At 36.4% G+C, this 13,979-nt stretch overlaps 2 protein-coding genes across 2 annotated transcripts in view; one reads left to right on the top strand and one right to left on the bottom strand.

Annotated features, from left to right (window-relative positions):
- Window positions 1-13,979, bottom strand: part of CTPS2 (CTP synthase 2) — a 72,317-nt gene that overhangs the window by 45,488 nt on the left and 12,850 nt on the right. Inside the window, exons 8-12 of the mRNA XM_009993819.1 lie at window positions 13,609-13,741; window positions 9,742-9,830; window positions 8,895-8,989; window positions 8,001-8,063; window positions 7,332-7,375 (exon numbers count right to left, since the gene is read on the bottom strand). Of these exons, the coding sequence (XP_009992121.1) occupies window positions 7,332-7,375; window positions 8,001-8,063; window positions 8,895-8,989; window positions 9,742-9,830; window positions 13,609-13,741 (424 nt within the window). The remainder of the gene's footprint in view (window positions 1-7,331; window positions 7,376-8,000; window positions 8,064-8,894; window positions 8,990-9,741; window positions 9,831-13,608; window positions 13,742-13,979) is intronic.
- On the top strand, window positions 11-1,994 carry S100G (S100 calcium binding protein G). The gene is made up of 2 exons (XM_009993818.1): window positions 11-142; window positions 1,881-1,994. The coding sequence occupies exons 1-2, from the start codon at window positions 11-13 to the stop codon at window positions 1,992-1,994; spliced, it is 246 nt and encodes an 81-aa protein (XP_009992120.1).

Genomic DNA, 13,979 nt, shown 5'->3' with positions numbered 1-13,979 from the left:
TCTGAGAAACATGGAACATTTACTCAATGACAACCTTCTGAAATATTTTACCCAGTATGCTTTAATGGAGGGTAGCACCAGTGCACTGTCCATTGCTGGACTGAAAAACCTACTTCAGAATCAATTTGCGCAATACCTGAAGGTAAGTGACACTCTCACTATATTCACTGTGCTTCCCATGAAATAAGACAGGAAAAACAGGCAATGACGTTCTATGATTCTGTTTTGCAAGACAGATTTTTGTGCCTTTTGTGTTTCACTGATGCCAAAAATAATCCTTAAATAAGGGTTAGCTTATAAAACTTAATTCACATTCATGGACAGTAGCTCCAAACAGACATCTGGGGATAGGGAGCTCATAACAAAGCCCTATGAAATACAATGTAAAAATCTAAGATGTTTTGTTTGGGTTTATGTAAACCAAATTCAACCTAGAATATTGCATCAGAATCTTATAAAATATTTTTGTTTCAATCTAAGTAATAAACCATGAATCTAGAAAACAGAAAAACCTATAAACCAAGTAAGTTAGTAGGACAAGTTGAAAATATACATGAGCCAGCTTCTACCTAGATCAGGTTCCCACAACCACAAAATAAAAGAAGATTAAATATTCCACAAAGATACCAAGTAGAGAAAAGAGATGTCACCAAGCTAGAGAGAGAAATACCCATTTCCTGTAGCTGGAAAAAAAAAAATTCTAGATTCTGATTTCAAATATATTCTCTGCCAGACCTTTCCTGAACTAGATTTGGACTGTTAGATTGTTTTCTTAGACAAATCTGTGTAACTGACAAAAGCAATTTTTGCTAAAGGTTTAAAAGAAGTTGCATCTCAGTAGAAAATCCAGTATTTGGAGGACTTCAGTAATTCAATTTAGTCACTGCATCAATATGAAGTGGCTAATTGAAAATAAAATTTTGAAAAACAACGGTTTTTTTCCCTTAAAAAAACATGTCAGAAATTAATTGCTAAAAATTAATAGGAAATGTGATGGTAAATTCAGAAATACAATGCTTTTTATCTTAGCTGAAGAAAATGTAGAACCATACCCATTTTCCTAGATATGTGTAAATTGAAGTGTTCAGAAAATGCATTACTGAAGTTTTCTGTCTAGATATCAGACATTTTCAAACATCTGCTCTATTTGCAGAAATATATGGCACCATTATGAATCAACATAATAGCAGGACATGACATTAGAAAACATATATAAAGTATGAAGAAAAAAAATTAAAAATCTAAATTATAAACCAAAATTGGTTTTACATTATGTAATTTAACTGATCAGGAATGTTATCAGAATACTCACTGCATCAAGGTGTTTCATGCACTCTTACCAGACACAACAAATAAAAGGAGTTAATAACCTAAACTAGATTTAATACACTAGCAAGATTTTTTTCAACAGTGAATACAGTATTCCCAGTAAAGAAGTGAAAGGGGGAGGCAAAGAGACTCTCAGGTTCTGGTCCAAAGCCTAATGAAAGTAGTGACATTTACAATTAGTCTATGCAGGGTCCAAATTAGCATCTAATAAAGCAGTAGATTTTTATTGGTGATTATGTACATGCTGCAGCTATTCCATCTACTCCATTTCCTAAATTCCGTATTTATCCGCAAGGCTGAAAGTAACCTGAGTAATACTTGATACAATATTCCTTAAATGGTTATCATATCTGTAGTAACATTTTTGACAGGTGATAGCAGACACTGTATTTCTAGTTTAGCCAGTAAAACTGGTAGATACAACACCTCCAAATAACACTGACTGTTATTGACTACATTACTTATTGGCAATATTCCTCATAGGAAAATAGTCGTGGCAATAATTTATCTTTCTTTTTTCTTTTCTTTTAATTCTTTTCCTATGAAAACAGGATACATTCTCACTTGATAACTTAATTAAAACATTGGACAAAAATAATGATGGAAGTGTCACCTTTGATGAATTTGTGATGCTTGTAAGAAAGATAACTGGTACAGGACAGTAAGGCATCTGCAAGAATGAGTATCACTGCTTTGAAGAAGAGCCCAGTGTTGGTGTATATTATACATACACCTAAACCCACAGATTTGTTAACATTTTAAAAGGTACATAATAAAGATTTGACATATAACAAAGTATGTCGTGTACTGTGTTACTTTCCACACTTTCCAGCTAAACTGCCTCACTCAGAACTACCTATTTCATGCTACATTTAAGAAAGTGCAATTTAACAAACCCTGCTTTTCCTGAGCTATTATTTTGATGTCTAGAGCAATTCAAATAAAATGGTTTCTAAAACACATAAAATGAAAGAGGTATCATTCCATCTGAGGAGTATCCCCTGGCATATACTACTCAATACTCCTCCCAGCTCAGTTTCATCATCCACATAAGACAACACTTCCATATGGTAAACAATTCCAATTTTTTAAACATAAAGTACTTATGTTCAATAACAATGTAACAATGCTAAATATGAATATACTCATTTTAAATTATATTTACATAAGGATGCACTTTTTTGTTATTACTCTCATAAAAGGAACACCTAAATAAATATAGCAGTTGAGTGATTGCTGTTGCAATTAAAACATTCATCATATTTATGTGGAACAGTTTTAACTTTTTCATTGCACAATTCCTTGTGACATATATATTTTCACACATGTAATTCATGGGAATTTTTACTTTCTTTAAGAGGATACTAGACAAAAATAAGAGAAATTAGAAGAATGGAAATTTTGACAACAAGTAATTTTAGTGATTAGCCACTAATCCCACTACAGAACTTGGAATTTTTGACTGAATTTTAACACCAACATCACCCATTATCCTGATAAACCAGTTAGATCTCAGAATTACTTAAGGATTTAAAGACTCTACTTAATTGCAAAGCTTCTCAAGTGTATTCAAGATCCCACACTACAGCAGTTCCCAACCCTGAACTTCCCCTTCATGTAATGAGGAATAAAGTACTGTACACCAGCAATGCATGACTAGAAGCCTCAAACTATTATATCTAAATATTATATGCATCTTCTAACAGGCTCCTGGGTCATTCTTCAGCTGTTAAAATATCTTGCCTTTCTTGGAAGAAAAGAAAATAATATTTATTACTTTTGCGTGGTTTATGAAAAAACTTATTTAAAATTAGCAATATGCTTTGTTACAAACCAAAATATATCCCACACACAATTGCCTGCTCAGCTACATTATCTAGTTTACAGCCTTAAGTAAAACCACAGACTTGCAAGAGGTGCTTTTACATGAGCGGGGCATCCATTTCTTTTCATCCATTAGACAACCTTTGAAGACCTTTAATTAAATCAGGTTACTAGCATCCTGAATAGGAAAAGTGGGCATCAAGAAACAAACGTTGTAAGAGCGTCACCTACTGGCAAAATCTATTTCTGCACAATTTCTTGAGTCCACAGAAAAAAATGCACTTACTTTACTCGATGCAGTATCTGAAGTTTCGTGATCTTACAAAGATGCAATAGGTCATGAAAAACAATAGCCGCAATTAAAATTAGATTTTAGAAAAAATAAAATTAAAGTGCATTAGAATTATTTCTGGAAAGAGGCTCTTTCTTACCTAGAATGGTAGTAGATGCAATTGCAATAGAATTGACAAATAACATCATTACAAGGCTCATACAAAACAGTAAGTCTAAGTTTAATAGCAGAAGAAGATGAGGGATATGGAAAAAAACAAGTAGCTCTTTTGCTATCCAGTGAATCCAGCTCATTAGCAGTTCAGACACTATCCAGTTTCCCTTTAAAGGAGTTAATTTTAAAATTATCATTTGCAACAGAAAACTCATACTAAGCAACGCTCTCAAGCAAATGCATTACTTTTCTGAACTGCTATCTTCCTGCAAATAATAACAATTTACCTATCCCTATTATCCAAAAGACTAGAAAGTAAAGCAGAAAGCTTAAGAATATCTAATGAGAAACATGACCTGCAAATAACCAACCAAGAAGAGACCAAGAACTCAAAAGACTGTGATCAGTGCTCATGTATCCCTCTCATTTTCCCTACCAAAATTAAACCCGTGTTAAAGAGGAACTAAAACCAAAATCCTCAGGTGGCATTTTGATGGTATGGCTGGGTGAATATAGATAACTGCCGTATCAGAGGTTGTTGGTTGGTTTTTTTCTTCAGAGTACAGATTTTAATTTAAGCCTAAATGCAAATATATAATAGCAACTTTAAATCTCTCAAATACAGCTTATAAATCACAGCTTATTAATGTTTGCAAATTCTAGGTCTCATTTTCTTTAAGTTTTCATCACACAGATAGGCAGCTACAGGAATATTATTTTTCCCCTACAGTATTTTAAAATCACAACTTTACCTGTTTTACATTATTAAGTCATTAACTTCTATTTCTTGTATGCAGAGACTATTATTTTTCCCAGGTATTTGAAATCTTAACTCTCTAACAACCACAGTTACTTACATGTCAATACAATCGACATCAATAATCCCCAAACCAAGCAATACAGGCTTACAGTTTCCTTCCCACATAGCTATTAATGGTGTTTTTGCAGAACTCAGGTTGAGCAACCTTGTTATAATGATAATCAGTAGAAAGAGATGAACAGTTAAAATGAAGCAGCTCATCAGCATTGCAGGCAACTCCATTTGGATGTTCAGTTGTGCATTTCTTATTGTTCAAAGCAGAACAAGTCACAATTGCCCAACACATAAAAATCTTTTACAATGCTCAAAACTTTCTTACTAATGCAGATGATCCTCTTTTATAGTACAATAACTTGTGTTAAAGGAAAAGAAAATAAAACTACTGCCTCATCAATGTCATTCTTCTCCCTCTTTAGTTTCCAAAGGAGCAGAAACCAAAAGAAGAGTACACTGGTTTGGTCCCAAGTTAGCAGTCAGATGAACCACTCCGTAGCAGCACAAGATATTACCAGAGCTGTTACAGTGTTTCCAATTAACTTTCTTGGATAATGAAATATCCACATCTGTTCAGTAGATCACGACCTTCACTAATCTGCTTCTCTTCCAATCATTTTTATTGATTTGTTATTATATGCAATATTTAAACAGTTTTTAGCACAAGATGGACTCTGCTGAGGTAGATAAGGTAGCAGTTATAATTATCAATAGTGCAAATTTCCCCCTAGGAATGATTTACACCTGTTTCTTGCCCAGAACTGAGATGTCAAAAATCAGATTAAGATGCTGAAATACAGCTGGTAATAACCACTTTCAGAACTTTAACATAGCTCAGAACAAAATAACATCCATTCTATGTATTTGCAAGCATGCTGCTTCAATGAAAACACTGTATTAATCTTCTATGACATGTATATTCACTCCATTATTTTCTTAATTTTATGTTCACACACGTTTCTCTTTAACATATAAACCTTGCTTGCCCTTGAATGCAAAATGCAAACCACTCAGTTAATTACTCATGGAATAAAATTTCGCCCTAGATATAGTGTACTAATACACACTACAGTTTCTGGAAACTGCTGGTAGGGGTGCAGCAGACAAGCATCCATGTTCCTAGCTTCAGCTAAGTGTGGAGCTCTGCATTGGAGCCAGCTATTGTGAACAAGAATAATGGAGAGAAATCAGCAGTTCCAACAGGAGACTCACCCCCTCCTGATGGCCTGCCTGTATCCGGAAAAGGTACCTGTGGTGACCAGCTGAAATGTAGTCATGAGAAATTAAATAAAACTGGTACTAAAAAGCCCTACAAACAAAGGTACTCCAGAATCTGTCTTCCATACTATACCTCTCGTTTCCCAAAAAACGTACAGAAACCTTCCAACACCTTTCACATTTTACAAAACATTGTTATTATGAAAATGGCCCTTCTAGAAAAAGAGTATGTCTTCACATATATTCAAGAAGGGTGAAGGAAGAGACCTCTTACAATGGCAAACTCACAAATTTGACGCCAAATGCAAAGTTTACCTTTGTTCGCTGAGGACATTTCCAAACACCATCAAGTTTTAGCAGCAAATCTTGTGCTAAAGCTCTGAAGGTTTCTAATTCACCTTCAAAAGTTCAGACCAGATGATCTCACTTATGCACAACCTTGAAAAACAGGTGACATGCTTTAAAAACCTTCTATTTGCATGTTTCAGACTAAGCAGATGCAGAAAAAATACATTTTACTTACAAGTCCCAACGAAACTATTTTGAAGAAAATTCATTCAGAGGCAGGAGGTCACTATGAGAAACCCATTTATCACTACAACAGATGTTTACATCTTACACCAAGATACGACTATTTCTCACCCAGTTTTCTTCTCTTTTTCATTTTCTTAAAAACTCTCTCTTACTGATCATTATTAAGTTTTACTATTATGACAATGTGATACCATACTCCCCTGAACTAGGAGATAACTGGATTATCTGCACTCCAAAATTCTACCATTGCCATGTGACACAGAGAATCCTGCCGTATCTATAGCATTGAAATTTTTCTGAAAAGGAGGACTGTGAGATGCACGGGGGAGGAAGGGTTTAGCACAAAGCTATTATCAAAATATAAATGTATGTAAAAGGTTAAGGATTACTAGGAAAACCATAGAAGCAAGCAGGTGAAGGCAAGGGACTATTAAAAGAAAATGTATTTTTAAACACAATAGATAGGGACAGTAAATACCTCTTTGTGTCTTGTGAAAATACAGATAGACCTTAACTACACAGAGGTACGTTAGATGCATGTTCGATGACTGTTATTAACTGAAATTAATTGATACTTTTTTTGGCAAAAATCACATAGAAAAATACAAAGAAACACACAGAACAAAAACAGAGCTTATGTAACACTGAACCAGCAAAAATTAGAGAAAAGCACATCCCTAGTAGACAATAGCCTGTCCTTGAGAAACAGGCCTGTGAGACAGATGAAAAGAATGGAAGGGACTACTCCCCACAACTTATCTTGATTATAGCCTTCAGCAGTAGGTGGAAAACACTGACTAATTGGACTCACCATATTAATATTCCATATTAACATACTAAAATACCGACCCATAGGCTAGAGGGACAAATAAAAAAGAGGGACTAACAAAAAAACCCCTGCTCTTTAAGCCTGCACAGTAAATTTTTAAGCATTTTCACTTTAAATGGAAGCAAAGAACTAGTTAACCAATCGTGTATACAAGAGAGAATACAATTCAAGTAATTTTACATGTTTCTGTGTATATAAGCAGCCCTTATACTTCAATATTAAAGCAAGTATATCAACTCTGTGTTGACCAGCTTCTTGCACACTGGGTAACGGACCCTGCTTTTGGGACATGTCCACAAAGCACATGCAGCAGGGAAAAAAAAAAAATCAGTACTTACAACAGGGGTTTTTGTGTCTGGGTCAAATTCTGTAGAATTTGCATCTGAAACAGAAGTTCAAAACAAACACAGTATATTTTCATTGCTCTACATGCACTACAAACTTACCATAACTGTTCTGTGGCACTTCCAGGCTTGCCTGCATTGAAGCTAAAATCTTGTGTATTGAAACACCTACTGCACCACTTCTGAAGCAACCACAGGAAGCATATGACCTCAGGCACACACACTCCTTTTCCCTACTTCCCAAAACCTTTTTGTCTTAGCTCTTACTGGTAGAAATTCATTGGTTAGCTAAATCTCTTCATACTACTACTGCAATGGCTATTGGTTTGGCTAATCCAATTAATGAAATCAAGTGAGAAAACCACTTCTCAGTTTTTACTCCTCACCACCTGCACATTCCAGAAAGAGACAACAGAGGAGAACTGTAAGCACACTTTCTTCTATGCTCCTCAGATCAGGGAGCAGGTTTAAAACAATTTGCACAATAAAAGTTCCTACAGACAGGTAACACAGGGTGCTTTGCTAAAAATGACCATGTTGCAAGAGCTAAGTACCTAATGATCACAGGGTCTACATTATAGTCCTAGTAGTAGATACACATTTCACAGACAGAACAAAATTTCTTCTAAGCATATCATATTCACACTAGCATACAGAGCTCACCTTTCCAATTCAAACAGTTTCTTGCAAATTCCACAACTGCTAATTGCATTCCCAGGCAAACTCCTAGAAGAGAAAACAAAACCCCCAGATTTTAACAGGTCCAAGAGCAGGACTAAGTATTGCTGTTCTGTCTTCAACCTGACTGCTTGAAATCTTGGTATTCAGTGTATATACACAGACTTTACAAAAAGCTAAAGCAAAAATGGCTTCTCAGTGTAAATTCACCCTTCAAACTTGGCACCCAGTAAATACTATGCGACAAAATTGTGTGCTTTAAGCCCTTTCAAATTTTTTTTTTCCTCTCATCTAATTTACCAGTAATTAGTATAAAGACGAAGAGAAGCTGAAAGCCTGGGTATATGCAGATTCAAATTTTTCTTTGGCAACTAGAAAAAGTAGTCACTTAGAAAATGGTACGAAATGCAGTGAAGAACCAAAGCTTCAGAGGCACTTACACAAACAGCACTTAGCTTATAGGTCAGAAAGCATCTTTAGCCTTTACCATAATAAAATATACCAGTAAATTAAGAAATATTTAATATAGTGAATGTGTCCAATGACAGCTATTGTTTTTTTGCACACTGATTAATATCTATAATGATGTTGATTTAATTAAAACAGGAAGCAAAGACTGTCCACATAAAATGTGAATATAGCAAATAAACCTTTGGATTGGAGATAGTTTTTTTCTTCCTCCTTTATACAGCAGATGTAGCACATGCCTATGACCCTGGGCATTATTTACAAGGCAAATATTCACAACAGCACACATATTTCCCTAAGATAGGATCCTTCCCTAGTGTGTGCTTGTCGTTCGTTTTCTTTTTTAAATCAAACCAATTAGCTTGCTATACACCTTCAAAACACAATAATTTCTGACTCTAATTATCTTACCAAGAAAAGGTTTTTTCTTTGTTCGTGCCCAGGAGATAGCTTGAAGTTTGCCTTCTGTTCCCCTAATTCCAAACCCTCCTGGGACCAGAATTCCACTGTAATGACAGCCATATATAAAGCAAACAACGTGTAGAATCAAGCCAGTAAACGAAGTCCATACAAATTGAAGACAGATTATTGAGGTTATAACAAAGCAAGTACAATGCACATAAGGCGTTTGGTGTGACCATACAGACTATACAAAATGTAACTCTAAATTTGGAGAGCTGTCCCATCTAGCCATCCCAATTCTCATCTCACCCACCTCATGGTTCACAGTGAAATTTCCACTGCCTAAATAAAGCAGCTACGTACTCACTATTCTAGGATTTTAACATCAAAACTTTGTGTCTACTAAATAACACTGAAGAAATGAAATGCATTTTGACAACAAACAACGTCCCTTTACATATGCAAGTTGAAATCCTGGCAATGATTCTCAACAGAGACATTTGCAGAGCATCCCCAGTATTTACTAAGCTTTTTTCTAATTACCTTTCACTATAATGCATGTAGACAAAGAAAAATCTTTGACAACTGACCTGCACTGTAAAGTCTAGCTATTGAAAAAACCCAAACAAACCACAAATCCAGCCAAAGAACTGGAAGTTATCTAAAGAGATTAAAGCAGAGTTTGAGCATATACGTTGATACTATAATTTGCTATGTTTGAAGCTTGTCACCAACCGTGAACATTTATCCCTTTGCATAAGTAATGGAAGTTTGGATGCAATGAGAAATTGTTTACTGAAGCATGTTTCACCACATGAAATAATTATCACAATACAGAACACCCAATGCCACTTACTCTGCTTTGCATAGTTTGTGCCATGCCTGGTGATATTTCACAGAGTTCTCTGCTTCTGTAGAACGTTCCAGTTCTGTTGAATCTATGTACTAGTAAAGAAAAAAACACAATAAAATAGTATTTTCTGCCACAGAAAGAGCAGCATACACTATATAACCAACTTTTTCATAGCATTAAGACAAACCTATTAGACTTTCAAGTGAATTTCCCAATAAACCTGTAACAATGTCACTGAAGACCCAGTATTTGCTCTAATTGCAACAATCCATGCCTCTTTCTTGGCACATAGCTCCAAAGCTCTGTCTGCCCACAGTCCTGCAGGTAGGCAGATTTGGTAGAATGCTCCATACCTGGACACTCACGTTTTCTTTCTACGGAAATCAGGGCACCACTGAAGGAGTGTTCCTGACCTTATCCTGACATCCAAACAAGATGTGGGCAGGATGTTCACCTTCCTAGATTTTCAGGGCCGCAGTTTATCTAATCTTATCACGGACTGGATAAACCTGCACTGTCTGACCTACGAGAAAGTCATTCCTGGAAAGCATCAAGTGTACAGAGGAAGGCAGACTCATTATTATGTCCTACTAGAAATACTTCATTAGATTGCTGCCATTAATATGCACATCTCCTGAGGTACCACTATAGTAAATGAGTGAGGCAGCTATGTACTGCACTGGGGACACAAAAGATGAGAGATTGTTTCTTGGTTTTGGCAGTCTTTTTCTCTGAATAATATAAAAAATAGCATCCTGCTGTAGCATCCAACCCCCATAAAAATGAGATTATCTGAAATAACAGAACTCAAATTTGTGTGCAGAGTAATGAAACCAAGAAGGCTGCTGAAAGTTTTCCAGACAGGGCTGCCTTCTTGCAAACATTTTCCACTTTTTTCCACACTCTGGAAGCCATGAAAACATAAAACAGAAAAATAACTACTTATAAGTGCTGTTATTCTATACTGGTAGGTTACTATAGGATAAACTAAAAGGACAGTTTGTCATGCTGGGAGGTTGGAAAGAGGAACTAATTACAGTCAAAGTTAATTGTGGTTTCCTTGCAAAACATACCAGGCCAGCACATTTATCACTTCAAGCAGCATCAAAATTTTTCCAGTCAGTCATGTGGATGCTAGTGTCTGAGCTGGATGCCACATACAATATTAAGCAGAACACAGGATTATATGGAGAGCCTTTGGACAAAAACACTAAAAACAAGGTTAGCATATGCAAGTAAGTGCAGTAGGAGCCATTGTCTATTAAGATTTCAGTACTGCACTGGAGCTTCAGCAACTGTTGATTGACATGATTGTTAATGTAAAAGCTCCACCAAACTTCAGGTTAGCTGCACACAATGCTAATGTGCATTTGCAGACTTGGTGCCTTTCACTTTTTTTTTTCTTTTTCTTTTTTTATTTTACATATTTTTTATTTTACATATCATAAAAACTTCCATTTTCCACTAGGCAGCTGCCAGTATAAAGTATTTAGTGACAGAATAAAATAGGTCAGAAAGGGCCTTGGAAGGGCTCTAGCCCAAACCCTGGCTCATAGCTGGTCATATTAAAGGAGATTACTCAGAGCCATTTCCAATAAGGATCTGAAAATCTCTAGGTATTAATTCTGGCTGTTCCCACTTCCTTGATTTTCATGCACACAGAAACAACCTTTCGGAGTATTTGCTCCATAATCTTCCCAGAGAATGAGGTGAGGCTGACAACCTGCCATTTCCTTAGATCCTCCTCCTGCTGGAACGAGTCTAGAGGAGGGCCATGAAGATGATCAAAGGGCTGGAGCACCCCTCCTACAAAGACAGCCTAAGGGAATTTGGGTTGTTCAGCATGGAGAAGAGAAGGCTTGAAGGAGACCTCATAGTAGCCTTCCTGTAACTGAAGGGACTACAGGAAAGCTGGGGAGGGACTTTTTACAAGGGCATGGAGTGATAGGATGAGGGGTAATGGCTTTAAACTGGAAGAGGGGAGATATAAGATGGACATCAGGAAGAAATTATTTAGCGTGAAGATGGTGAGACACTGGAATAGGTTGCCCAGGGAAGTTGTGGAAGCCTCATCCCTGGCAGAGTTTAAGGACAGGTTGGATGGGGCTTCGAGTAACTTGGTCTAGTGGGAGGTGTCCCTGCTCATGCAGGGGGGTTGGAACTAGGTGATCTTTAAGGTCCCTTCCAACTCACACCATTTTATGATTCTATGATATCTTGCAGGGGACAAGAGTAAAAGGACACTAGAGATAATCAGTTTCTGTAGTTTTTTTCCTTTTTTCTTGATAGGACGGGCCTCTTCCACCTCTCCAGAAAATAAATTAACCCACTTCTCACAATAAAGAAGTCCTACTGAAAAAAATAGTTCAGGTTAGCTTTTGCTTGTGCACCTCTGCATGCCTCCACTACTTCAAAAGGTTCTTGATGCACCAATAATGAGAAGCAAAATATGAGGATCTGCAGCTGACTGATGGGCCTGAGACAAGCAGTAGAATGAAACTGTGAGAAAACAATAGGGCAATTTCAGGGCCCACACAGCACAAACTACAGCAAAAAGTACATTCTACATCATCACAAGCTGCTGCAACTGCTTCACCATCTGATTAACAGTAAGAATTGACATTAGAACATCAGAACCAAGCAGTGATGGAAGGGTACAAAACATAATTGGTTATCTTGTTACAGGGCTAGTCACCTTCTCCACCAAGACGCTGAAAACACCTGAGGTGATATAAACAGAAGTATGTTTCTGATATAAAAGACAGTCCTTTAGTACTCAGTGTTCATGGCTTATGGAACTTATCTTCTCCCAAAAGACACTGGCAATATCACTGGAAACAGGATTCCCATGTATTCATCACTCCATACTTCATTAAAGAAGCACATATGCATCCCTGGTTGTTCTGCGTGCTCCCATTGCTTCTTTCTGGGGTGGATGGACTGATACAACAGAATGGTGCCACTATCTTTGGCTTGCTGCCTTCAGCAACCTGTTAAGCCACCTGGATACTAAAGACCTTACTTGTCAAAAAGTGGTTAGTTCCAGTGACAAACTTCCTAGAGCTGAGTGGGAACAGCCTGCTTTCCTTGCCCAAGCACTATCTAAGTGACCCATGCATGACTTCTGACACAGTGAAACTTTCACTCTAATATATTCAATTTTTTCATATCACTGACTGCAGTATAGCTTGCATCTGCCCACTTTGATCAATTGATCTTATAGCATTTAATGAATCACTCTAAAGCAATGTGTCACTGATTATTCTTTGCGACCATTTATTACTGTCTTGCTACGGCAAGTTGCTAAAATGTCCTGTGTACCTATTAAGTGATAATAATACACACTTCCACACTGCATATCTGCCCCAGACTATTTTGAAGAAACTATGTTTATGGCCCACTTCCGGTATCATTAGAATCCTGATTAAAAGAAAATGGACAGCTCTCAGAATATTAAATGAAATTATGAACAACAGCTTTTGGCACCGGATTTTAAAAAGAAACTAAACTACTTTTCAATGTACTTATTTTCTCCTCTCTTTAAGCTAACCTCATTAGCATGATAAGCAGTCTCATGAGAACACATGAAACCCATCTTTGATACTAAATAGAAATTTGCAGGTAAAAACTGCTTTATCATCAGATGCAGTTTTGGGTAATTGCAGTATTCCTATCAGATAAGTTTAGTTCCAAATAATATAATTAAATCTGTAAACATTTATTTTAAAAAATTAGATGCCTGGCCAGTCTGTGTTTATCTGCAATGATTCATTTCCTAATTTCCACATGAATTAAAGCTGCCTCACATGTCTGGAACTAATAAAGTATATTCAAAATATTCCTGAAAGCAAAATCCAGAAATATCCTCACCATTAATTCAAGTTTGTGATTAATTGCCAGCGCAGAGTGTTCCAGAGCCTTGAAAACAGATGCATAGCAATCACTTAGCTTTGTGTACTTGCCAACGAGAGCTATGGAACACACCTTCAGCAACCTTTCATACCTGTCAAAACCAAGTTTTTTTGTTATTACACCAATTTTCACAAAGAAAACATTCTATCAGTTTGCTTTTTCTTTAACTCCACAAAGTATCTTCTAAAATCTCAAAACTGACAACTTTTTTAAACACAGATAATTCACACATATTGATCAAGCAGCATGCTACTGACCCCAGTCCAGTTTGGTGACTTCACAGCAGCTCAAAACCTAACTTTCATTAAAACACTTCTAGAAAAAGCAGC

This window comes from Chaetura pelagica, unplaced genomic scaffold (genome assembly GCF_000747805.2).
Source record: "Chaetura pelagica isolate M959 unplaced genomic scaffold, ChaPel_1.0 scaffold412, whole genome shotgun sequence".
In the NCBI taxonomy this organism is placed as follows: Eukaryota; Metazoa; Chordata; class Aves; order Apodiformes; family Apodidae; genus Chaetura; species Chaetura pelagica.
Note: the sequence above shows the minus strand (reverse complement) of the source record. Positions and strands in the feature narration are given on the sequence as shown.